Consider the following 27,989-nt stretch of genomic DNA (forward strand, 5'->3'; position numbering starts at 1 on the left):
TCGATTCGTTTGCCTCCGGATTCAGCAAACTGAATGTTACACATTCAGCAAACTGAATGTTACACATCGTGTGCGAGTTCGTTTTGTGTTTTCACCGTTCACTATTTGATTAAACATGGGCCATTAAGTTTTTTAGACATTTGATTTTTGTTTTTTCAATCATTGTTTTTGTTTTTCGTATTTTATTTCAACACTTTCTCCACCATCTTACGCACTTCGTATTTGCTTCATTATAGCAGAGTCTTTCGTTTTCAGTTTTTTTTGCTCCAAAATGTATCCCTTCCCCCACTCGGCAATTTGATTCCCACACTGAGCACTCCGCACTGTACAGCTTCAGTAGAGAGTTTGCTTGTTAATTCGTAATTTTGTTACCAAAAAGTTTTTAAGTGTGGGTGTGTATGTCAACCGGAATGAAAAATTAAATAACATCGAACAAGTGGGGACTCAATGGAAGAAAAAGGTTCAAAAACAAGATGAAAATTACATGTAACACTAGCTGCTCGACAAGCAACGAAAGGAAGTTATAGAGGAAATCCTGGTCACGGCACCATTTCTGTTCGTAGCTTCTGCTACTACTGGCGACGAACACAGCACGCGCACCGCTTGGACGTTGTACTGGTATGTGTGTATCAGTCACAATGTAATAATTTTCTCGTGGCAATTTCCCCCCCTCTCATTTCGTCCCACACTCCCCTCCTCCCACCGCTAGTTGGCCAGCATTCGTTGCAAATCAATTTCATAACAAACAATTCGTTTAATCGTAACATATAGCCTAATATTTACACGAGCTAGAGACGCGGCCAGCCAGCAGAGCGTTGGAGGGAGCTAAGGGAAAACGGAAAAATCTTGCCGGGCAGAAAATCGATATCTTAACTAAAGCCTCGACCCACGTTACTAATTAGTTAACAAGAAGGAGTTCGAATTCACACATTTTTTTTCTTTTTTTAAGTAAATAAACGAAACAAAAAAATGACATAAATTCAAACAATAGAAAATACAGCGCAGAAGAAAACAAAAACTTTCGTCCAACTTCCGCACCGATGGTTCCGAGACTACTTACTACTATTACCACGCGTTACCTTCATACTTTCGAGCTCTTCCTTTTTTCCCCCGAATCGGCAAATGGAACTTTTGCGGAGTTTGGCACAAATTCATCCTACTAACCTAGTGATGGCTGCCGATCGTTGGTAATAGGAGTTTTTTTGGAAGAAACCAGAAAGCCATCGAAGGGAGAGTAGATCAAGAGAACATGTGAGTGTATGCATGTGATTGGAGTACTCATTACGTTGTAGATAAATGGAATTTTGGCTTGAAGCTTGAAATCTTTTTTGCTTCCTAGTAAGAAAATGAAATTATTAGAAAATGTTAGCCATGTAAGACATATCCAATGCAACGAGCCTATTTTGATGTCAACGTAAGGAGGGAGCTTCTTGAACATTATTCTAGACGTCTCGTCAACCCAAATCCCATACATTTCACAAAAACTATAAAACGCAACTTAAACAACTGAAAACTTACTTATTTCACCATCCACACATCTCATTTCATCCCTCTCTCTCCTTCGCTCTCTTTCATTATCATTCTCTCCCTTCTTCAACTCCTTCAACCTCACTGTGCGCTCTTACGTTAAGGAACCATCATTTAGCTGGCCGTGCTGAGGGCCGCCTTGATATGGGCCGGCGTACCGAACGGCGACGGCCCGCCCGCAAGTGCGGCGGACAGGCTGCTGCTGTTGTTGTTGTGATCGCCACCACCACCACCAACCCCGGGTCCACCTCCAGCCCCGCCACCACCTCCTCCACCGCCCGTTCCAGCACCGCCACCACCTGCTCCCGCGTTGCGCTGGCCGACCAGCCCCATCAGATTCCCATTGGCCGGCCCGTTCTGCTGTGGCGATGGCATACCTCCTCCACCACCTCCTCCTCCGCCACCCACCATGCCCTGTCCTTGCATCGGTGGTCCACCATTACCGCCACCAGCACCACCGCCGCCGCCGCCGCCACCACCACCATGGCCATTTTGCATTACAGGTCCGCCGCCGCCACCCTGCGAGATCTGCCGCTTCAGCATCGGATGGTTGGCCATCGACGCGAACACTAGCCGCTCCTCGTAGTCGTACTCGCACAGGATCTTATTCTCGCACAGGTAGAACTTGTCGCCGACGCAGAACCTGCCGGGTTGGTTTAGGGGAGAAGAAAAAAAAACAGAATTGACAATCAGTCGAAACGGACATTAACATCATCGGGCCAGGACACAGGCAACCGTTCAAATGTAATGAGGGCTATGCGAATGGTTTGAATGTGTATGTGTTTGTGTCATATGGTTTTCCGCGTTTTGGCAGCTGCGAGTGGTAGCAGAGAGAAAGAAGGAGAGCCGTTGTGGGAACGTGCCGTGGAAGGGTGAGAATGTAATTAATTCAATCACGGCAACCCTTTTCCCAAAAACGCGTCGTGACATGGTGACAAAACGATCACACCCGGTGTAGCTAATTTCAGCTGCATGCAGAGCACAGCTTGCAACATCAACTGCAATTGTCCGTGCCCTATCCCCATCCACCTCTCCCCCTGCCGGAGCAGCTATTTAAACAGAACAAACCGAAAGGGGAGGGGGGGGGAATCATCATCATCGCACCGAACGCAGGACACAGGATGCGCCTGCATGTGAGATAAGGTAAAATCGAACGTCCAACGATACCCACAGTGCACTGGGGAGGGGAGCAAGCGAGTTTTGTCACCCGAAAATTTGTGTGTCACCCATCCTCCACGTCGGTGGTGGTCGTGGAGCTCTCCCTGTTGGTGATGGCCCATCGCGCTATACATAATGCGCTACACTTAGTGATGGGTAAAATTAGCAAAAATTATGAGTCAACTCCGATCCGGCTCCAATAAATTCGGAATCAACTCCGGAAGGTCACCCTGCATTATCCGGAGTCGTCCGGAGTCGTTCAGACTCGTTCAGAGTCGTCCGGAGTTGCCCGGAGTCATTTGGAGTCGGAGTCGTCTGGAGTCGTTCGGAGTCGTCCGGAGTCGTCCGGAGTCGTCCGGAGTCGTCCGGAGTCGTACGGAGTCGTTCGGAGTTGGAGTCGTCCGGAGTCGTTCAGAGTCGTCCGGAGTCATCTGGAGTCAATTGGAGTCATCTGGAGTCGTCCGGAGTCGTCCGGAGTCGTCCGGAGTCGTCCGGAGTCGTCCGGAGTCGTCCGGAGTCGTCCGAAGTCGTCCTGAGTCGTCCGGAGTCGTCCGGAGTCGTCCGGAGTCGTCCGGAGTCGTCCGGAGTCGTCCGAAGTCGTCCTGAGTCGTCCGGAGTAGCCCGGAGTCATTCGGAGTCAGAGTCGTCCGGAGTCGTCCAGAGTCGTCCGGAGTCGCTCAGAGTCGTCCGGAGTCGTCCGGTATCGGCCTTCGAAACAAGGGTTATATACGAAGTGCCTCCGGACGACTCCGAACGACCCCGAGCGACTCCGAACGACTCCAAACGACTCCGAACGACTCAAAATTGCTCCGGACTACTCCGGGCGACTCCGACTACGACCGGATCTAGTAGTTCCATTTTGCTGGAGTCGGAATCTAACCTGTAACAGTCGGAGTCGGATCGGAGTCTTGGGTCCAAAGAGTACATCACTACACTACACACACACACACAGCACTTGTGTGTGGCCCCAACATTCATCTCCATGCGAGGGGTAATGTCCCTGTTTTCTAAGGTTATCTTTTTTGCAGGAAGCGGTTGGAAAACCGCAAAATTCATACCGGAATTGTGGCGCTGGCTGAAAAGGATGAAAGAGGGGGTGGGCAAACTCAACCACCAAACAAACTGCCACAACTATCTGGCACTGCACACTTTTGCTCTCATCCCTCTTCCCTCTCTGTCACTCTCTCTCTCACACACACACACACACACACACACACAGAGCGCAAATTTATATGTCGAGGATTATAAATCAAATTAAAATAATATTATATGGTAGAATAATTTTCAACATTGTGTCCCTTTTGCGCCCGGGATTCCGCACGAGGGGGCCACCTGAAAGTCATTACTGACGCGGGATGAAAATAGGGCGGGGGGAGGGATTGGGTTGTGCCAGTAAGAAGTGAAATAAATACCAACAAATTCCCCCTTCTCCGGTATCTCCTTCTCTCTCACTCCCTGCTGGTTTAATCGTTTTTGGTGGCGTGGAAGCGAAGTTGTGTTGTGCGACATTGATTCTGGCAGCTTGGCCTCCCTCTCCCATACACTTCGGCATTGTGTGTGTCTGTTTATGCTCGAGTGGAAAGGGCTGACACGATGCGGAGCATTTCGAGCAGTTTAGCTGCACTTGACACCGACGACGAACCGAGCGTGCGTGCGTTCGCGCTCGGTGTTCGAAAAACGGAATGAAATGTGACGCTCATTTTCCACACACCCACACAAACACAGCTTAAGCCTCCCGCTGCAAACCCTTCCACGAGCCGGCGGAAGTGGAGATCATGGGCACAAACAATAAATGCTCAAGTGTAATTATGAAGACAATCGTAATAATTTCCCTCGCCGCGCCGTGCCCGAGAGCCTGTCGGTGACAGTGATGCCTGCCGCCTGGACCGCCACCGGATGCTCGAATTTGACAGCGATGCTGACGGTTTACCGCCACTCGCCGGCATCCCCCACCCCCTCCTGCCATGCTGGACACAATGATAATGATGAATTTGATCTGGCCCCTTGGCGGAGGATGGTAGAGGATGGCCGGAAAGGGATTTTATTCAAATTGCATTACATTAGGCGATGGTGCCCGTTTGGCAGTGGCCGTGGTTTTTCAATCCATCTTTTCCGAGCGGGGAAGGGGAAATGAGGATGGAAACGGATGGACACACACAGAAGAAAAGTGGCATCATAAATCAAGCGATGTTTAGTAAATAGTTTTTCCCCCGGTACGAGAGGGAATGTGAAACGGGGTGTTCAGGGTATTATGTCCTTTTTTTGGTTCTCTCTCTCTCTCCGGCGCGCTCTAATCAGTATTCCGGTTTTGTTGTGCGTCAAAAACTTCGAGCACTTCCAAATGGATCGGAAGCCGCTCTCGGGGCGGGGCGGGAGAGTGAGGACATAATTTCATTTTTCTGCTCCAACCCCCTGCCCGTCCCGTCGCACACGCTTCGCACGGGTTCCGGGAGTTTCGAATCAAACCGACATTTTGACCACGAGTGTGCTCCAGAGTGATCGGCGGGGCATGGCTGAGGACGATTAATCATTTCTCACACCGTCCTCAGCGTACTCCGGGGTTTTGAATATAACTTTCCCCGGTTAGGGGAGGGGGAACAAAGGGGTTGAAAGGGAGATGGCACCGGACCGGAGAACCATATGCTACCGGATCGAGAGCCCTTTTTCCTGACCGGTTGCTGATTTCCCCCGCGGCCCATTCTAAACGGTTCCAGTACCAGAACCAAGTGGACAGAATGAAAGGGTAGTCCAGAGCGAGACTATTGCTAACCGAACTGTCCGGAGACTACTCTCAGGAAGTGAGAGGACTTGTAGGCAAGGAGGAGTACCTCATAAAGAAAAAAGACGAATAACTTCTCCCTACAGTCCACGAAAACAATACATACCGATGGTTACACTGCTGACAAGCGAAGCACTCCAGATGGTAGACGTTGTTCCGGGCACGCATCACCATCTCGAACGCCGGAATTACCTTGTTGCACGCGGCACAGAAGCCCGTGTTGCCGAACAGTCTGCGAAATAAAGACGTTCGCCCGTTAAGTACACGCCGCTCGACTAATGGTCGCCGAATTAGATCGAAGACTGCCGTAAAACTGCACACCCATCAGCAACTTACCGCAGGTAGTCACGCTTGCACAGCATCAGGTTACCCTTGGTGTAGAGCGTGGAGCCCACCTCGCCGAGCCGGCAGTCGCAGCAGCCACACTTGAGGCAATCCTCGTGCCACAGCAGATCGAGTGCACGGAGCAGGAACCGATCCTGGATGTGCTTGCCACACCCCGCACAGAGCTGCTGCTGAGGGTGGGGTGGCCCACCACCACCACCGCCGCCACCTACCGGTCCGCCACCCACGACGGATTGGTTGGATTGTTGCTGAGACTGTGGCTGCTGGGACTGTTGTTGTTGTTGTTGTTGCTGCTGCTGCTGCTGGGGACCGGTTGGGACGAGTCCACCGAGTGACATGCTGCCGGTATTACCACCACCTCCACCCATACCAGCCGCAGCCGGGGGAAGCTCCGGCTTCGTGACGTCCATCGTCATCATCTGCAAAGGTACGGGAAGAGGGGATATTAGTTGGACACTCGAAATCTTCGCACGGGATGGTAGGTTTTTAGGATCTTTGCTGTATTTTACTCCAGGGTAGTGTTGTTAACATCCAGACATTGCTATTGTGAAGAAAAACTATGCCCAACAGTTTTTATCGGACATTACAGCTGATAAAGTACCTGTCCCTACACCTCTTCAATCGACCACGGACTGAAAGAGCACGGAGAAAAACATTTCAAACATTTCGATAGACATCCCACAATAAAAGAAGTGATAACAGGTAGATATGTTGCTGGTACAATGCTAAGAAACTGCCCTTCATAACGTGTGCCGTACCACGAAACAAGAGACCACACTGCCAGGGTCATAAAACACACAAACGATTCTCCCGCAACAGCATCCATGTTCGCCTTTTACGAGCGTGCGAACTTTTCCAATCACCCTAATGGAGCGGAATGGCCGGAAGTTCCTTCTACAAGCACTGTCTTTCGAATGTCTTTTACAGGTGCAGCATCTGAGCTCACCTGGAAGGTAAGAACGTGCTGATCAGCGCGGCTGCTGATGCAATTTGGGCGAATGAAAGTAGAACGGGTTGAAGTGGAAACGAAAATCGCATATCTTTAAACTTTTTTTGCTGCAAAATTTCGCATTTTGTCCCTTCCAGTACGCCCCTCATCCCTTCCTGCTATAGCATTTTAATCTTTTAATTAACTTCAACGGGAGCTCCAAAACGCCCACACCGAGTGACTGGGGCCGGCACTCTCGGCAAACTCCAATAAATCTTGCACCGGACGCGACGGCCGCTCGGACGCGGTGTTTTCGTCCGCTCGGTTAAGTTTTGTTCCGCCCAGGCAAACCAGTTTCAAAATCACCCACGTCCACTCGTTCGCGAAAAACTGATGGCGGGGTTAGGGGGTGTGCGGGTATAGAAACAACACGTTCGAAAATATGTTTTCCCTCAGACGAGTAGAGCACAGCAACAAAACAACATAAAAGCTCAAAACAGCGGGGAAAACTTATTCACCGACGATCGAAACATTTGCCGTCAACGGCTTCCTCCGCACAGTTTAGTACACCCACGCCGGGGTAATGTAAATGGAATTGCAATGCGAACAGCAGTCACACCATAGCCCGAGCAGGAGGCAAACATCAATGCAGAAAGGAACAAATGCAAGAAGTTACTCTAAACCAACAAACGAAGCGTCAATTGCACCAAAGCAAAAAGTTGGTTGCCAGGAATTCCGTTGTTGGAAAAACTGCACTCAGCATCAACGAAACAATGGAAATGGAGAAAAAAAAAACAACGAATAGCTAAACAAACAAAAAAGTATGAGGGAAGCCTTACTGCGCGCGTTCAAGAGTTTTCCAGTTGTTAATGAGGAATTCCGTTCAATGTGTCACGTTTTGCAGAAGGGGTTTTCAAACTTACTACACAACGTCCCAAAAACAACAAACCTGTAATATCTGAGCTGAGATTGGACGTAGACGTTTCAAGGTTTTTTTTAATTCATTGAAGTTGGATCAAAACAAAAAGGTACAATAAGATAAGAAATACATTATGATAAAGTTGATGAAAATTTAAAAAAATCGATAGTCCCTTCTTTTGTGTTCTTTTTCTGATTTCAAAAACTGTCAACATAAATATACATACAAATCATATACGGTAATTATTTGACCATAAATTTCATTCAATACCAGAAACTAGATTGTTACTATGCACAAATATTTATATATTTCCTTCTCCTCCTTCGGGACATCAAATGAATGCATTGCTGGCAATATTTTCCACCGTAATAGGATTTTAATGTTTAGATGTTTCACTCAGAAATGCTTTAAATAGCGTAACAGGCGTTTGCGGATGTTTTAGGCACATCTTTCCTTTAATGCACTCACCGTCACTGATGCACTAGGCGTAATTATCGCAAAACGGCTTCGTTGAATGTATTTTCCTTTTTTTTAATTCTTCCTCCCTTTGGTATGAGGTTTAAAGCGAAAGAACTCCTCCAACTGCATTCTTTCATTCTAGCCCCCACCCCCGACCAGCTCGGCTTGTCAGGTGAAAAAAAATGGAAAGATTTAGTGGCCGTTTGTACGCGGAAAATGTTTGCACCTTCTCCGCCCATCGACGGACCGAAATGTCACAGCAAAGTAACGAGAAAAGTGTGCAAAGCACACGAACGAAACGGGAAACGCTGGCCACGCCGAAAGTAAACAAGGGAAGGGAAGTTTTTACAGAAGGAGTGAACCTGTAAAATAACAAGGATTGCCTGCTATATCGTTTCCGTGGCACCAGCTAGGAGAAGAGTGTTTGTACTGCTCTACCCTCCCCCATAATATTCACTTCGTGAATTTGCTCTTGGCGTATGTTTCTTTTCTTTTTGCTTACTTTTTTATTTGCCTCACTCATTGCCGCTTAATTTTGTGCTCAATTGCTTCTGGTGGCGCGTGCCTGCCTCAGCATCACGGTGTTGATGGAGCGATGTTATTTTGCATTAAAGCGTACCCCACAACACACACATACAAAAGCCGAATCCAACGCTTCTTGTTTCATTTTGGTGTCGTGTTTATTCTTTCTGTTTGTTAGTTTCTATTTATTTATTTCACCGCCAAACCGCTAGCTCGCTCACCGCTGTTTATATTTTGTTGTAAAGCCGCCGTCAGTAATCGGAGAAAATGGTTTGCATTAACACATCATAATAAATAAACTACCCATGGTGCCAAGTAAAGGCGAACAAGCATGCTTGCATCTTTCGAGGTAGATGAACACGAGCCCTTTTAGCAAAAATTTGCAGCTAATGCATGTTGTGTTGTTTTGGTTTTCTTAAATTACACAGTTAGCATGCTTTCCCCACCGTTACCTATACAGGGTTTCTCAAGCCAGCTCAACGTCGTAACACTATTTTTCGAACACGTTAAACGATTGTCAACATCGTAATTACAATTCGAATCCGTAAACTCTTTTCAATTTGGTAACACTAGATTTTGAACGCGTAAAATCCCATCTCGAATTTGAAAAATGTACGTTGGCGGTATGGTCACCCATTCTTATATTTATATTACGATGTTGACAATCGTTTAACGTGTTGGAAAAATAGTGTTATAATGTTGAGCTGGCTTGAGAAACCCTGTAAGGGACTGAGGGTTTTTGCAAAGTTAACCGTACCTTGGAACTAATGCTATATTTTGCCTAATCTATTTTTTTATGTTCAACGGATTTTTTTTAGGAATTTAGGCATTCGACATTTGTCGGCTGAAATTTAAACACTTCATACACATTCAAACACAGCAAGGGATGTATAAGTAGGGATAAAAACTATTTAAAACCATGTTTACTACGCAATAAATTAAAGCTATTAAAACTATTTTGAAACAGATAAACGAAACGAGCTGAAAATCGAATTAAAGATGCAATAATTATTTGTACACAATTAACTAAACGTAATGTGGTGGAACAAAACTGTCAATTAAGTAAATATAAACAATTCGGTAGATGAAGATGAGTTAAAACAGTCGAAAGCGATAATATATTGGCCCTTCTATATTTTAAGGCAGAACGCTTAAATCGCAGATTGTCAGAGGAACAATATTCATCATCCAGATAGTATCGATTGGCAGCTTCGTGCTGCCATATTGGATTTCAACCTTTGTTTACAAACAAAGACACATTTTACAATAATTTTTTTTTGTGGCGTTTCTGTTTTTTTTTTAATCTAAGGTTTTTGGCGTATGTTTTTGTATTGAGTGTTTGATTTCAGCGAACATGATTTCAGCCGTCGATTGTTAAACTCCATATAATACATCTGACAAGTGTCGTACAGGGTTTTCCAGGGGTTCTCATAGTTATGAGACACTTCCTCGACTCTTGCTTATGGGAAGTGAACTTCATATGATGGAAATTGAACTCTATGACACCCTTTTTGGACAGGCTCCTTAGAAATTCCTATTTGATTTGTCCAACAAGGATGCTATAGAGTAAGATTCCCGTTTATTTCACTTAAGAAAGAGTTCAAAAAGTGTCCCACAGCTATGAAAACTCCTGGGAAAACCCTGTAATACCATTCTTGGATTGAAAAACTCGATCAACAATTTATAATATCCATAAAATACGTAACAAGGAGTACATCTTATAATATAGATGATGATAGCGGCATTTGCCTGCTAACAGGAGCAAGGAGATATTCATACTTTGCATTCAGTTACGTAATGCATAGATGTCCCCTTTACAACTATAAATGCTCTTAAAAAAAATACACACACACACACACACACACACACACACACACACACATTTTATAACTTATTGTCCTCGTAGATTTGTGTACAGCATTCACTATGTTTCGAATTGCGGCAAAAACGGACAAAAAACACATAACCTCACCCGTAACACGAATCCATTGAATAAATAACGTTCTCCTCGTATCCCTTCGAAGCATGAAACAAAAAGCCAACATGATGAATTGATGGACAGCGCCGTTTCAGTTGGTACCTCCGCTGTACCGGCTTGTTGCAGTTGCGCTTTTTTTTCAGCTCCACCACCACCCCCTCCCGTACAAAGAATCCAGTCAGGCATCGAATGGGCAGTCCACCGTCGAGAGCTCCCCTCGACGCGTTTTTAATAATTATTTTAATTGCAACTGTCGCAAATCGTCACGGTGCGCAATTTTCCCACATCTGTTGCACACGGGGGAAACTGCCGCCATTTTCACCCCCTGCACCGCCTGCCGAAATGACACATAACGGGCGAGAATTTGCTTGCGGACCGGGGTTTCACATTTCAGCATGCAACACGCACAGAACCGAACAGCGGTGTGTGGTGGCGGCGAATATTAAAACATCATCAGCAAAATCAGCCTTCCCCCAAAAACAGTATCAAACCCAACACTACCGTTAGCTTGCGAAGAGGGGAAGAGATCAGGCTGGTGGAGCAAAGGGGTGTTATTCGAGATTTTGCACCCGGAATGCAAACACCACTACACCGAGAGCCGACGGTCCTTCCGACGGGCCGGCGATGGATCAAAACATACTTCTGGTTTTGTTGATTTTGCCTTTCCCCGTTGTGTTTTTTCTTCTTCTTTCGCTTCGGTTCTATTTTTCCCGCCGGGTTGTTGACTTGCTCCCTTGCACCGTTGCTCCAAGTCTCCAAACACATTCAGTGCGTGGTCACCGAAACCAGAAGTTAGCAGCGACAAACAAGATACAGCAGCAGCAGCAGCAGCAGGACACGAGCAAAGACACGAGGTGTTTGATTCAATTATATCCTTGCACCGTCTGTCTGTACGATGCCGGCGACCCTCGGAGCGGCCTACCACAAAACCGGCAATCGTTAACATTCTCATCAGCCACTCATCAAGCGTCATCTTTGGTTAGGACGGCCTGGACAAAAAAAAATAATACTGCAACCATGTTTCACGTACGAGCAGCAGCGCTGGGAGGTTGGCAATTCGCTAGCCTCCGCTATTCCCGCGCTGTGTGTGTGTGTGATTTACGAAATGAACCTCAAAAGCGTGATCCCTTCGCTCTGAGCTGCCACCACATGCGGGGAGTGTTACGGGTTTTTGTAGCTACTCACACCCATAAAACAATTTCGTGTGCTCTACATGGGAAAGTGAAAGAAAATTGACCACGGCAAGGCAAGTGGCGAGCGGAACACAGTTGCTGGTAGCAATGTGAGGCCGCCAGAGCGTTGACACGTCCAATTCAATTTCGTACTGCTGCGTACTGTTCAGCGTCCTGATATTGGTTGCAAAAATTGGGAAAATCCGACGCTTTTCACTGTTTCCGGAAAATCGAGCTCAGCTAGCTGGAGTGGCTTCATTTGTTCACTCGCCCTGCTCTGTCCTCCGGCTGGACAGTATCAATTAGTGAGCTGTTTTTCCGGGTGATAATTATTTGCCTCGTTCCGTTTTATCGAACTCGATTGTGCCACCATTGTGCGAGGTTGTCGGACAAGCAGTGCAGAAATAATCTTTTTAAAATGTGGCATGTGGCGAGAGAAAATTGATACCAGTTTCCTTTTGCTTTATGCCAAGCACACACACACTCACATATACGTGGCATACAGACACTGAATATCTTGGCAGACATCCTTTTTCATAGTACACACACACACACACACAAATTCGTATAAATCAATCGGACGGCTGGCTGGATGAATTAATGATTGAAAACCACCGTCGGGCTCAATATTTGATGAGGCGTCGATTTTGGTCCTTCGAACCGGATCCGGTTACATACGCTACCCGGCCAAAGCTTTGGTGTGTGGACCAGTCGAAAATTGGAAAATTGGCTCGGCAACCTTTCCCTGTATGCGCTTCGAAATCCTCGCTTCGTCCTTTATTTAACCCCATGGGATGGGAGAGGGTAGAGAAGCAAGGGATGAGCAAGGGATCCAGAAGCAAGGGATGAGTAAAGATTGCTTCCCTCACCCACAAAAAGAAGGGGGGTTAGTGCAAAGAAAGTGAAACTATGTCTTTCACCTCCACACACACACACATACAATTGGCTGCAAGGCATTCGGGATTAGCACACAACGCGTAACATGAACACTAACCTTCGGTAGGAGCGACATGCCAAGACATACCAACCAGCACACCGCCCCATGGCAACATCTAGAGCAGCTCCAATCCAAGGAGAAAGCGAGTACATTCTTCGGATGTCTCCGGCAAACTCGTATTACTCTGCCCCTTCCAACACACCTCCCAAACCCCCGCCAGGCAGCAGTAAACCACTTAATATAAAGGTAAACATAGACATTTTGGAGCAGTGGGCGAAAACTTTTGGCTCGATGGAAATTCCATCTTTGAACTGGCACTGCCTGCACACATTCTTTCGCTCAAATCCTACATGCGTCGGACGTTCTGCTGCTCCCGCTCCACCGCCGAGTAGTAGTGCCGCTCCCCCTCGCTACCTTGGCTTGTCGACCCCTTTAGATGTGGTTAATTTATTTTGATCTTGCCGTCCGCTGCCAGGCAATGATCAGAGAGTATCCGCCCAAAACTTTGAACGATCTATCCTCGAGCCCTCGAGCCACCAAAAAGGCTCGTCAATAAAAGAGACAGTTTAAAGCCCATCGCACAATCGATTGAATTTTGCTCGCTCGAATGAAGCTGTGCGTCCGAAATTCGTCTGTGTGCATTGTACGTTCTGCTGTACCTTGGGGGAGGGTGCCTGGGATTGAGTTCAAGATGTTCCGAGCAAATAAAAAACTAACTAAGACATGAACGACTTATCTCAGTCCAAAGTGTACTTCCTCGAGCTCTTGTGCTTTGTCCCTAATAAAGTATGCATAATTCGCAAACAGAAACGTCATAAATCACGACCCAGGGAAAGATTCCTGGGTGGGGTGGGCAAAAATTACGAATGAAACAATCTTCCTTCTGCGTGGGATTTTCCCCCCACACGTCCATAACTTAAGCCAAAGCCAGAGGGTTTTTTTTTGTTCATCTAGCCGACGTCTTGTGCCAAATTCTTTCCCGAAGGACTGGTAGAAGAAGCAACAGCAGCAATAACATACAAAAAAATACTTCGAAGCAAAGAAAAGCAACAGGAAAATGCGCGAACCACCGTGACACAGGCGGAGCAATTTGTTTGTTCATAATTTTTCCATCTTCCACTCCAACCGCCAGCCAATGGCGTGCGGCGAGCCGGCAAGTGACCGTGAGAGCGTCCGGGAAGCAGAAAAAGGGAAAGCGAACAGGCGAGGCCAGAGCGGCAGAAGGACGGGACGGCCGGAAAAGTCCGCTTCCACGAGTGGGAATAATTTATAAAGAGATTATGATAATTTCCTTCTTCCAAAGGCGCCCCCGTTACGCTATGCGAAGAACTTGCAATCACCGGGGGGAAAATCGGACGTACACCGAAGCCGACTGACCAAGCCGTTGGTCGAGATTTTAGCGGGACGGGCAAATTGGTTGGAAAGAGCATTTCTGTGCCGGAGTAGGCAGTAAATATCGAAAGAACACTTCAGCCGAACCAAAAAAAAAAGTCAACAACAGCGCTCCGAGTCACATTATCGTACCACGGCTTGCAATTAAATGACGATAAAGCCAACGGGGGAGAACCAAAAAAAATGCGCTGCGGGCGAGAAAGTTGCGCTCTTGCGGCACAGTCTCCCCAAACAAACAGATAATGGGCTTGGTAAATACTGTGGGAAGGAAACATTATCGGAGGATAGAGCAAACTGAGGAGCGAGCGCGACCGAAGGATTCATAAGCGGCGATAGGCGGGAGGCGGAAAGCAAATTAAGCATTAAATTTGTTTACCGATACGGGGAAACGGGCACGGGAAAGGTGATTCCTGTCTGTCTGTCTTAGCTGCGCTTTCGCACCGGCTTCGTCCACAACCCTGCCCAATATCCGTGCTCTGTTTGACACGCTGTTCTGTTCCCGGCCCAATTCATTCTGTTTGTGTTTCCCTGGCCTGATGATCCTTTCGCAGAGAAAGGTACCAATAAAACATTTCACGCGTTGTGGATCAATGAAACTGTTTGATTACTTAGGATTGTTGGTATTTCCATCATTCACAACTGTCTTTACAAAGGTCCTTGTTTTGTTGGAATGTTTGTTTTTTTGTTGTATACGATATGTTGTCATGAAATCTGCCATTGGAGGACTGCGATAAGATTTCAGGACCTTTTTTTGGAGTAAACATTGTTATCGTATGGATCTTATGGAATGATATTGTACGATCAGGTCTCGACCCATTTTCATTTATTCACTTCACGGTTCTTTATCCTTCGTCGTATGTACCTGATTGTTTATCGTGGCTTACATTTAAAGACCCATTGATGATACCAAAGCTTGTTATCTACTAAAGAAAGGTCTTTTGCGGTTTTAATCACGAAATAAATGTGCATTGCATATGGGATGGGTTTGGAAATATTGCAGTTGTTTTTGATTTACTACATCATAAATTTCAATAGCGAGAAATCAAGCGATATTCGTGACTAAAACTCTAAAGCAGAAGTCTCCAAACTAATGTATACGAGCTGCATATCAGAACAGAGAACCTATATTGATATCTGCGATGACTTTGTGAAGGTTTAAATAAATGCAATAAATATTTGGGCCCGTAAACTGAAAATTTTGGAGACCCCTAGTCTAAAGTATTTACAGGAATTATGACCCTACAACGACCTGCCGAAAATCTACAAATATTTGTCAATGTCACCTCCAAGTACAGTCTTTCCCTGAGTACCGGACACTCGAGTTACGCGAATTCGAGTTGCGCGAATTTTTATTATTGACAATTCAGATGTCAAATCAGTACAATTTTCTCCATCAACTGTCAAATGAAAAAAAAATTGCAATTCTTCCCAAAATTTGAAATCACTAAAAAGACAGAAATGCACGAATTTTCTACACGAATCGCATTAAATAAGTAATAAATTGAATAAATGAACTAAATTTAATCAAACATCATTATTACATAAGTATATTTTGGCTCTAAAACGTGATATTCGACTTACGCGAAAATCCAAGTTACGCAAATGTCTCCGGAACGCATTATTCGCGTATCTCGGGGAAAGACTGTACTTAAAAAAACTTCTTTCCTCTCTGTGCGACCTTTACTAACTCATTATGTATTTCTTGTAGTTATTTGTTTACATAGTACTTATAAACTGGATGCCTTTTTGAACCACTATCAATTTTGGAAAGGTTTTGTTTTGATCGGGAATAAGCAAAAAATGACGTGTTCATTTTGGCCTTCCTGGGCCTATAGAATCCACTAAATTAATATTATTGGGCTGTCTCAAGAACATCCTGTTCCAATGTGGCGAAATAGTCAAGAAATATATATAAAATTCATTGAAAAATATGTAGATATACAGCAAATCAAGCGGTTATGAATTAGAATTCGTGACTAATTTATAAATTTCGAAAAGAAAATATACGTTACGGCCAACCAGGCCGTCCTTACGAGAAATAAAAAGAAAAGAAAATATATTTGTAAACTAAAAGTGTAAGTAAAACTTTCACAGTTTATAAATAATAATAATAACAAACAAAAACATGATAACAAAAAAACAAAAAAATACACAAAAATGCACTGAAAAAATAATACGTTTTGAGCATTCCTGGACAGGTAGTACGTTGTCCTTGGCTCATTTGCTCTTCGAGTAGGATAGCGGTGGACGTCGGTTCCTCTAACAATCTGCTCTCCAAGATATCTAGGGGAAATACCATGTAGGATTTTGTAAATCAAAATCATAGACTGAAACACAACTCTTTGATTGACTGACATCCATTGTAATATGTCAAGCAGAATAGCAGATGAAGTGTATCTACCAAGACCCAAAACCAATCTCATAACTCTATTTTCTATACGCTATAATCTTTGAAATTGGGTTTGATTCCTTAAAAACAGAACAGTTGCACAGTTGAACAGTTGAATAGTTATAATTTTACAAGGCATTTGAGCAGATTTTTGAAAATTGTAATTAGCGATTACCAAAACAATACAAAATTCGTGTAATTTGATTGTTTTTTTTTGTGAAAAAGATTATTAAATCAGGACATTCTTTACACCTGGGAATATATGCTGATATTTCCACTCCATTATGGTTTCCAAAATTGGCATAACAATTTGAATATTTCGAATTCTATCAATTAAATTATTCATTTCTTAACATAAACTGAATAATTTTCGAACATATAGTTTCAGTAATTAGGTTAAATTTTGAAAGCAAAAGTAAATTTACTTACAGTAAAAAAATTGATTCCTTAAAGACAAAAATGGATGCGCAATGTTAAAAATGGATACCTTGGAGGCAAAATTATGAGACGCTATCAAAAACTGATGCCTTAGAGATAAAAGTAGCTGAGTAAGAGCCAGAATTTAGTAGCAACGACTGTAGTTTATACATTTAAAGTAACATAAAAACTTTTCATGTAATTGTGTTATTTTACAGTTATTTATTACACTTATTAACTAAGCATGCAAACAATTCATCTGTAGCATTATGGATCCTTTCTAATGAAGCCCACAATAATCCCGAGTACGCCGGATTCAAACTTGACATTGACAACGTTAGAATAGAGCTGACAATGCCTAATGTAGAATTTGCGACGCTAAAGTGAAATTTAGTGAACACCGATAACTAATTTACAATAACAAATAAGCTATGAGAGCCCTGTAATGGTCATGACAGTGTTTCAGCATGAGACTTCCTCGTTGATTCTATCGGACGTGCAGCCTTGCAGCGTCATCAAGCAGGTACTGGCGGTTGCTAAATTTATTCCTGGGCATCAGATCAGCGACCCACCACCCCGGATAATGGCACCTTACGTAAAACGACTGAGGCAGGAGCTGAGATTCACTCACATCAAATGATAAAAGTAGCGCACCATAAAACATCACCCGTATCTGTTTGCGTGTCAGTTGACAAAACGCTTAAAATATCTCGCAGAGACGCAGAGACGATGCAACCGCGCAGAAGGTTGCGCGCGATAAGAGCCCAGCAACTCACAGACAGTCTTTCGAGCCCTCCTCCGCTCGAGCACTCACTCATTGCAACATTCTTACACGCGAATGTATGTACGATATTCAAATTATGATAACTGCATGACACACTTCGGCTGTGCACAGTCAGTTGCGAAAGTGGTGGTAAAATAAAGAACCTACCACCACCAGATTCCTCCTTCCTTTCCACCAAACAAGAGCGCATTTCATGCCCAACGGCAGTTGGCAGTTAAGTTGGCTTGTTTGTTTGTAGTTGGATTTTGATGTGATATAAATTTCCACCACACACCAGCCGAAGTGGTTGGACGGAGGAAGACGCATAAAAAAAACACACACACCCTGCCATGTTTTGACCGGAACCACCCGGGAGCATTTAACAGCGCTAGGCAAAACGCAAACACATATACCCTTAGCTCTCGAGTTTGCAATTTTCGGTGGCACACGTAAAAATGTACACCCTTAAAGGCGGTTGAGGGTATGCTGCGATGGTAGCCGCTCCCGGAAGAAGGTTACACAGTTTCCCCTTATTTAATTAGCCCACTGCCGACACAACGCAAGCCACTCCATCGGGCACACAAACGAGCGAAACGCATAAATTTGTCAACCATTCCACAACAAAACCGCCCCGGTCGGTAAGCGCGTACGACGACGATTGTTTTACGACTGTTGCTTACCTGGGACGCCGTGTTCCGGAGGCTTCCGAAGCACCCGCGCGCCAGGCAGGCGTTAGGTGCCCGGGCGACGAACCGATAATGTGACACGTTTGGCTGCCGGCACGCAACGCTGTCGGGGGGAGGGCCGCAGAGGATTGGCGCAGCATTTTGAAAGGACCTTTCCCCAGGACATGTGCACTAATCGGGCTCGTTACGGGGCCAAGTCTTAAGCGCCAACGAGGCGGGGAGGGCGGAGAGCACTGTGAGAGATCGCACGGATAAATATTTGCCCTTTCGGATGTGTATGTGTGTGTGTGTGTGTGTGTGTGTGTGTGTGTGTGTGTGTGTGTGTGTGTGTGTGTGTGTGTGTGTGTGTGTGTGTGTGTGTGTGTGTGTGTGTGTGTGTGTGTGTGTGTGTGTGTGTGTGTGTGTGTGTGTGTGTGTGTGTGTGTGTGTGTGTGTGTGTGTGTGTGCGCGCGTCTTGCAGGTGGGAGAATCCCTCCCTGCTCGGACGTCCACGGGACCGTGCGGACATAATTGCCGTCGAACACGCGACCGAACCAAACCGCTTGTTTGGAGAGCACGTGAGCCAGTGCTTTGGCAAGCGACGTAAGACCCAGAACCAGCAAGCCATGCCTCCCCTGGTGGAAGGGATACATTCTTCTGCTCGACCATTTCTGCTCCCTCGCCGCAAACGGTGCCAAATTCACCCTCTCACAAAGCACCTCAAAACAGGATAATTGCGATACGCGGCAGGATGGCGAGATCGAGGGTTTCATTTGTGTTTTTCGGTCGCCTTGATGAATTCTGATTGCGCTTTTACTTTGCGGTGAGCTTCCACACACACGCCATCAGCAAGCAGCAACACGATCCGCACAGTTACGCTTACCTTCCTATGGGTGAATTAAGGATACCTTTTCATTTAGAAATCGTGCGGCCATCACTTTTTTAGTGTGCAGAGAGAGTGCCTGTGTGTGTCCGTGTGCGGGTGAATTGCTGGAGGACGCCCGCACGCAGCGCTACCCCCAGTGCGAGAGCCAAAGGAGTGCTCGAGGTTACACCATTAAACATTAATTATCCCCCAATACAACGCGCGTGCCGCGAGATGTAGCACCGCCAGGGTTTGCCTCCTTTTTTGTGGCCCCTCGGCGAGCATATCGGTTAATCGACGTCCTCTGCTCGCCGTGAGAAATGCGCCCGTACAAGGATCCCCACGCTTCCCAGCGGGAGGATTATCATTACCGGATGCTGCCTTTTCCCCCCGCACACAAACATACGCCCTCACATACACACACGAGGAGCCTCACTAATTGCACTTACATTGCCTTCATTAGCTGTGAAATGCTGGAGGGCGAGCGGGAACGATATGCGTACCAAGGGACCATCGCCGACCACAACCGGCTGTGAGGCATGGATGGATGGATTAGACAATTAGGAAAACCTATTCAAGGATACAGGCACACACACACACACATACTCACAAAGCACACATATCCCTAAATAACTCACATTTGAGGAAGCCTTTTGATCGTTTTTACCTTTGCCTTTGCTGTGTGTGCTAATCTGCAATTGATGGAGCACAAGCGAAAAGCGTATCAAATTTTAACGCAACAAATCGAGTCGGCCTCGACGGTGCAGTGGTTACAGTAAAGGGCACGCTCTACAGTGGCACTACTTCGAGACACGATCGGACACAATAACACAATAACACATCGGAAAATATACATAAAAACACAGAAATTTACTCTTAATTGGCGCCGATTGACATTAAATGCAATGCCGCGTTTTAATTGTGATGATAATATTTATGCAATTTTTAATATAGCATTAATTTATCGTTTAAATAAAAATAAAAATTAAAAGACAAAAATTAAAAGAATATCCAATCCGAGTAGTAAGAGTAGTCATCATCAATCAGTTTGCCCTTCTCAAATCTAGAGGGGGATTAAATTTACTGATATTAAAATCAAAGTTCATTGATATCGAACAGATACTTAAAAGAACAACACTGGATGCCCTTCATATCCCGAATTATAATCAAAAACAAAAATCCTCTAATATTTAATTAGTCCCCAAAAACTATCCATGAAACTTCAACTATAGAATGTACGTATCTAACAGAACGCATGGTAGAAAACCCAACAGCAAATGAAATACATTAAATGATACACATAAACATTCATCCTTCTCCATCAATTACAAAAAAATGGTGTTCAATGCTGAACATGTGTTCAGCATTGAAATGGAACAAAGTGTGGCAAAATATTAATTCTTGTCAACTCAGCTCAAAACAAAGAACCTTGAACTATTTACTAATAAACGAAAAAATCAGTACCAAAGAACAAAAACTCAAACATAATTACAAATTGGTTATCAATCCTAATTGCTTTGAATATGGTATTACTGAAGCAATAAAAAACAAATTTTCAAACTGCAAAGAAATTGAAGCCTATTAGAAAATGTTTGTTGAGAATGTACGTTTTAAAAAACTTCCTGCATTCAATGAAACAATCAAAACAGAACTGAAAGTAATAAATAAGAAAAATGGCACAAACATCATGAATCTTTCCATAAAATAAATCAAATTAAAAAAAAAGAAATTAAAAGAATTACTAATAAAAACATGTTGAAGATTATGATAAGCTAGGGAACAGCTGAACAGAAAACTTACTGTATTGTTATAAATAAAAAAGGAGTACAACAACTTTGCCAAAAATGTTATCCCATAGCGTGGTTACTTCTTATTAGGCGTAATAGTCGTCTAGATCTGCCATAGCTACTCATTGGCCTGTAAATTGATTGGTTTACTCATAGAACTGGACAAACAGTCTTGAGTATAAGGCACTCGATCCATTCAAGGTTTCAGTCCATGAGAGGCATGTTTTGGTTTTAATCATTGAATTATTCATGAAATAATGAAATAATTTTTGTTCGAGCCTTTTAGTACGTTTAAGCCACTCCAGTAAGCTGCATGTAAAAAAATAGGAAAATTGATGAACCTTGATTTTCTTGTTTTTATAATGAGTGTCTCCAATTGGAGCAAATAAAACCTCTGGTCTAGCAATCAATTAAATGTACCACTTTGGATGAGTTACTCCCATCGGATGCTCTAGAATAGTTTTAACTCGAATGTACAAAAACAAGATCCAAATTACATGAGACACTATGTCAACGCGAGGAGCGAAATAATTTTTTGGTTTGGAATTCTTTATATGTTGAGATACCTGACGTATGAAAATTCATATGCTAGTGGGTATATAGATTATCAAAAACGGAAATCATATAAAAGTATGTTTTCCGTTTTTTTTTCTTACCAAAAAATTATTCTAAAACAATGATCATGATTTATTAGCATTAAATTTATTCCGTAAGACTTAACTTCCGATGACTTCAATATAATTTTTCACTGCCGTAAAATATATGAAGTTTTCGTGGTTAAATCTTTCAAAAAATTCTAGAGCTCCTACGGACTATCAAGAAGTGAGTTTATCTCAACGAGGTAAACAGATACTGTAGTAGCCCACAGCGTATAAAATTTCATACGCAAAGTAAACTCCACTTTTTAAGCAGTTTAACTATTTTTTTTTCAGTATTTATGCTAGATATCTTTTTTAAACTTGGCTTGTAATATTTTATCTAAAATTTAAGCAATAAGATAGAAAGAATTAAACGCAACGAAAAGAACAACAAAATAGCTAAGCAACAAAAAGCACTCTTCAATTATCAGCTTGTAAAATACGCCAAACTGTTTAGTTTCATTGGATATAGCTTTATTGCATTAATTTTACTGTGCAGTGCACCTAATAGGAATGCTCTCATGGATCTTACTGCTAGAATAGCTCCACGTCACCAAGGCCCAATCCCACGTAACCTTCCAATGGTAGCAAGGCCTTCGATAATGTGTGATTTTTTCTCCTTAGCCAGGAGAAGATTATATGAGTGATCAAGTGATGCATAATGTCTTTTGCGGTAATGATGGCACTTGCTAGGGTAAAACCTTTTCTTCTGATAAGGCGTGACGATTTAAGCGGCAATAGCAGGGTTTTTATGGTTTTCTAAACGCATAAAGTTCCATGGAATATCCCATTTGTATAAAATTTCCAGGAGACTTTTTATTTTTAACTGCCCATTATTACACGACTTATTACTAAAAAAACAAATTTAGTGTTGTACCATCACCATAAAGATACTTCGGAAAATAGGTTTTTGTTCTAACTAATGCATTTAATAATCGTCCAAAAATATAAAAATCAATGTATTTATAACATTTGTTTCAAGGATAATTAACAAAATATATTTTTGAAACCTATTTTTTTTTTCAAAACAAAAGGTTTTTTATGTAATGATTGTTTTGAATATACAAATCAAATAATCAATGTAAAAATATTTTTGTTAAATAACTCTATTATTTAATTAAATAACTCTATTGTATTTTTTTTATTTTTGAACGATTTTTGAAAGAATATGTTAGTACAAAAAACTTCTTTTTCGAAATGTCTTTGTAGTTATGTTACGACCCTTTCCCAGTTTTTTTTTTAATTTCGTACCAAGTCGTGTAATGATCCTAAATTGTTTATCAAATATTAAATGGTATTTTGCAAAACTCATACACTGTTTTTATCTATCTCCTTCGTATTTTCCCCTATTCGCCAAAAACGATAATCCATATAGTTACGGTAGGCTATGTATAACAATAGCTGCAATAACTCGCAAAACAAGGCTGGTGGCCGACAATTGAACAATTATTTTTTAAACGAATTTGGCATGTTTAGTACTTTCTTGTTCTTGACGTACAACTGCTTGTCCGTTTTGACCGCAACATTGTGGCAGTAGTTACCGGAACGTTAAGTTCATAGGCTTATATAAGTCATGTACAACCCAGAAAAGAGTCTAATTGAACAGAGACAGACAAATTGAATATATATATAAAAAAAAAAACAAAGTTTACTTTTTATACGCCTGAGTAGTAGTTATAGTGCGATGCATAACTGTACATACAGACGTAAATACAAACGTTAATTTTTATTTATAAAAACAATATTATCCTTGAAAGTAATATTCAAATGAAATATTGATAAAAAAAATCAAAGCAATAAATGATCAAAGAGAGTGATTGTTTTCAGCACTGCACATTCCAAAAAGCCTCACTTCTAGATTCAAACACACATTTTATTTGGCTTATATTTTCTAGTATTTATGTATTATTATCTGAAAGATGTTCCTGTGCATTTTAATTTATGTTCGACATTGCAGGAGCAAAACAAAGTTGCCACTTCTGAGGAAAAAAACATAGTATACATGAAGTGAACTTTGATTGAAATATTAACAAGACTTGTCTTGTTTTATTCTAGACCAGTTCAAACTGGAGCCATAAAAAACCGCCATAAAAAAAGAAAACCGCTAACATGATTTTACCGATTTATTAATCCTGGACAGTTACAAATCTCTCCCGGCGAAACACCCATCGTCATCGACATGCAGAGACAATTTTTTGGCACGGCGTGGTCGATAGACCCACCAGTATTTTTCTTTTTTTTTTGCTAGCCCGCAGCACCCAAACGTTCCTCTTGCGTGTTAGCTCTTTTTTTTTAATTTAGTTTTGGCACCACCTGAACGGCAGTGCACAATCTGCATTCTAAAATGGTGACCAAGCCCACGCTGACAACACTGACAGGCCACTTAACGGTCGTCGTTGTCGCCGCCGCCGTCGTCAGTCCGGTGGAAATTAGAGCCCGGAGGAGCCAAACTCAGCAAAACCCACAACGCACCGGCCCGGTTGTACCGGCTGGCAAAGGGTTAGAGTAGGTTGTGGAAGGAGGTTGGTTTGGGTGGTAGCAAAAAAAGAAAAAAAAAAAAGGTCCGCACACGACAGGGCCGTAGTTAAGTCCCGCAAATAAAAGCGGGTCGGTTATCGCGAACCATTTTATCTTCCTGGGGGAGCAGCGGTAGGTCCACTTTTCGGATCCGTCACGTCGGGCAATATGACACGCGGCATTGTTTGCATGCGTTTGCATGCTGGAAACCACAGCCGCACAGCCCGGCAAACTCTCGCACCGGGGGAACATACGCACTCTGACTCACGGTAGCGCATCTCGAATTGCAACCAGGTAGGACCGGTAGGATGCACCAAACCGATACTCCACAAAAACTAATGCAACACAAAGGCTAATGCGAGGCGGGAAATCGCTTTCATACCACCAAGAGAGCGTCCAGATGCGTTTTACCAGCTTTTCTACAGGTCGAGCCCGTTCCGGCCCGGCCACAGGGTTTGGATCATAGTCAATCGTGCGATCTGGTGCCAACCGAGAGGGGATGGTCCCCAGTTTATGGCGCTGGTGGAAGTTTGAAATTCCACACCGACGGATGACGCACTGACAAGACTTTCGAGGTCCCGGCTCGCTTTATCATGCCTCGTCTGGACCAAGCGGGACAAATTGACGTCGGACATCGTTCATGCGGGGTTTTGATGTTTGTGTGCCCCGGGACTGCGATTTCGAATTCCATACCTTCACACATGTCATTACCGTTTGGACATTGGATGCCAAGAAACTTCATCTCCACGAAACCTATGAAACAATAGTGCAATTGTTTTGGCGGAGAACACAATGTGTCAACAATATGGACCCATGAGCAATTGTTTTCAAATTGAGGGAATGAAAATTTAAAAAAATAATCCGGTTCGAAGGATTTGGTCCTTTTTGGTCCGAAGGATTTGGAGCTGCGAGACACTGCTGCAACGCACGTGCACTAAAGGCGAAAAATCTCCCTATCTCTTTGTCTCTTCTCTCGAAAGGAAGCATAATCCTCTTTCTGCAAGAAAAAAACATAACACTTGAATACTTTCAGCCGCAATAATTAACAAAAAAAAACAATCAGTTGATAATGGCAAAAGGAAAAGCAGCGTCTCGCTTTCCGCTCCGAGATTGATGAAATCTAGCAAATCCAATTAAAATTCGACTCCGACTTCTATCGAACTGGCCAGACAAAGGGGTGGGGGAGGGGCAACGACATCGCAAACCTCGTAAAAAGAGGGTGAACATTTCCAACTTTGAACTGAACGTAACCAGAACCAGCTCCATTTCTGGATAATTCTTTTTATTTTTTATGGCGAATTTAATTTTTGTTCAATTTTTGCACTGTTGATTAGTGACATTCGCGCTTGGTTCTTTGGTTCAACCGCTAAAAGGAGGGGAACAGGGCAATCTAGGCAGCTTGTCAAAGATATTATTTATAACGTACAAATGATTTTATGAAAAACCCCGACTTGTGTCACGCAAAAAGTTAACTCTCTTCAGGATTTCCTTCCCCTTGAATGTCCTTACCCTTGTCCGAGTTCAGCCCCGTACCTGCTGCCAGTAGGCAAGCTTTTTTCTTCCAAGGCACGTGTCGCCCTTCCCACCCCTCCTGTCTGGGCGCACGCATTAGCTCATTCAAACCGGAGGAAAACCCATCAATCAGGATCCCTACGCTTCTTGCTTCCCCCTAGAGTCCAGAGTGGACTTAGAAAGGGGAAGGATAATTCAAACAACACGCACACACACACACACACATGAACTCGAGGAGCTGTGAGTGGGTGACGGTTCCCTTGCAACTCTACCGTATCTTGCATAACAGCGCCAAAGCCATGGGACGAACACACGGGACGGCGTGGATAATTGAACGTAATTCAAAAATTAAACCGCCGTAAAAATGGCCACTACCGAACGCTGAAGGGACACCTCTGGAACTCCCCGTACCGGCCGGCAGGGGTGCAAAACCAGTCCAGGAGCAAACCAGTCCCCTCTCTCTTTCCTTTGGGAATATAAATTGCATTTTAGGCGGGTGGAAATCGACCCAAAAATTGTTCGCTACCGAAATGACCCACACCAAGCGGGTAGCGCTGGAGTTTTAATTGAATTTTAATACACCATGGATGATGGATCGGTGTGTGTTTGTGTGTCCGTTGGCGAGTGGACCGTGTCCTTTTCGGTTTTTTCTTTTTGTTTTTTTTTTTTTTTTTGTTGCCTACTTGCTGTCAACCTTTGCGGTAGTGTTGAGAGTTGTTTCGGGGAGTTTCAATCTCACTAAAGTGTTTTCCCAAACCGACCATCCCCCGACTCTTCAAGCACACCTTCAGATGGACCCGAAATGTCAATGCTTCCGGGGTGTTTTTTGTTGCCTTCTTCTTCCTTTCCGCTTCGCGGTAGAAAGATTTGCAAGCCGGCACAGGACAGGAACGGAGCGGAATCTCTCACCTCATCCAAATGCCTGAGAATGGAAGTTACCTGAAGCGCTATTTGAGAAGATCACCACTTCCGAACATAGGATCGTCTTATTTCCTCTAAAATATCAATTACATATTCTAACATTTTACATCAGATCCTTCTTAAACTGCAATGCACTCATCCAGTTAAGCATTCAATTAGATAATTAGAGACACCAACAGAAAGATGACGATGGACACTTACATATAACTGCTGACTGTTGGCAACTATCTTGCGGCTGGGTTACGTACGCTCCCGTGTACGTTCTAGTTTTAGCACGATCTCTTCAACAACCCAAGAATCCTGCTCGGATTCCAACCTAAACGCGTGCTGTGCAGGATCACTTCCTAGAGTAGACGCTTCGTATCACCGCACACACACAGATACACCACTACCACTCACGTTATACACTTTCTGTTATAGCTGTTGATGGATGAAAGAGGGGAGAAATGAATTGTTTCATTCTAACGAATATCACAACCAACACGCGGAATACGGTTTACGAACAATCTGTCTGTGCAGAATGATCGTTTCTTGACATCCACTGATGATGCGGAGCTTAAGCCTGAACTAAACTGTAGCGCTAATATCGCTACAAGAAGCAGAAATTAGGAAGTTCCAGGGCTTCTCCTTTGCAGTGCGTTTAGACAAACTGCCGCAAAGCAGCGAATCCGATGATATTCGACGAAAAGTCCATGGATAAAACAAATCACATTTCCTCGAATATCATCCCACCAGCCTGGATGCCAATTGGGACACACACTAATTTTGATCACTTTTTGTTTCAGGCCCAGTGGCGCCAAATTTTAACGTCAGCAGACACTGTCAGAAGATTCGTAGATTCGCAGGTTGATTGACGTTAGAGCGTTTGATGATCATGGTTTTCGCCTCGCAATCAGTTTGATGGTCGAAGCTGCTGTCCGGCGTGCCAAAGCTTTCGCAACACGTTGGCAATTCGCATTCCCACTCGTTCTCGGTTTGTTTTTCTTTTGCTGAGGGAATTCACGGAAATTCACACACCGCAACTGCAACTGCTACCACCGGACCACACACGCCAGCACACTTACACTAATCGCGCACCACACGACAAGAACTTCTTCGCTCCAAATTCCGGCTACTTCCGGGCTATTCAAACGGGGCAGGCACGTCCGGTTCGCGCGACAATCGGCACAGAACTTGCGCTGGCTGCGTCGGCAAACGGGCCCGGTACTCCGGTCCACGGCACACACTGGCACACACTGTGCCTGCTTCTTTCCCTTCAAACCGTGCTTGATAAGCGCCGCTCTCTTTCGCTCTCGCTGACACTGGCGGGGCTAAACCAGGCAGCAGCTTGGGCGCGAGTGTCAAGCGAGATGGATCTGGAATTTCCCCGCCAGCGTAGCGCAAAGGACTGACGTGTTCG

At 44.0% G+C, this 27,989-nt stretch overlaps 1 protein-coding gene across 2 annotated transcripts; it reads right to left on the minus strand.

Annotated features, from left to right (window-relative positions):
* LOC121594975 (zinc finger protein chinmo) lies at positions 1–27,957 on the minus strand. Of its 2 annotated transcripts, none has more exons than XM_041918815.1 (5): positions 27,655–27,957; positions 26,792–27,010; positions 5,801–6,228; positions 5,571–5,696; positions 1–2,170 (listed from the first exon to the last, which is right to left on the minus strand). In XM_041918815.1, exons 3-5 carry the CDS (start codon positions 6,226–6,228, stop codon positions 1,642–1,644), a joined length of 1,083 nt encoding a protein of 360 aa, XP_041774749.1. In that variant the 5' UTR covers positions 26,792–27,010; positions 27,655–27,957; the 3' UTR covers positions 1–1,641. The 2 variants fall into 2 exon arrangements, with proteins under 2 accessions (XP_041774749.1, XP_041774750.1); XM_041918816.1 differs by having other exon boundaries at positions 27,608–27,957.
* Positions 27,958–27,989: the final 32 nt, after the last annotated feature.

This window comes from Anopheles merus, chromosome X, assembly GCF_017562075.2.
Source record: "Anopheles merus strain MAF chromosome X, AmerM5.1, whole genome shotgun sequence".
Classification (NCBI taxonomy): domain Eukaryota; kingdom Metazoa; phylum Arthropoda; class Insecta; order Diptera; family Culicidae; genus Anopheles; species Anopheles merus.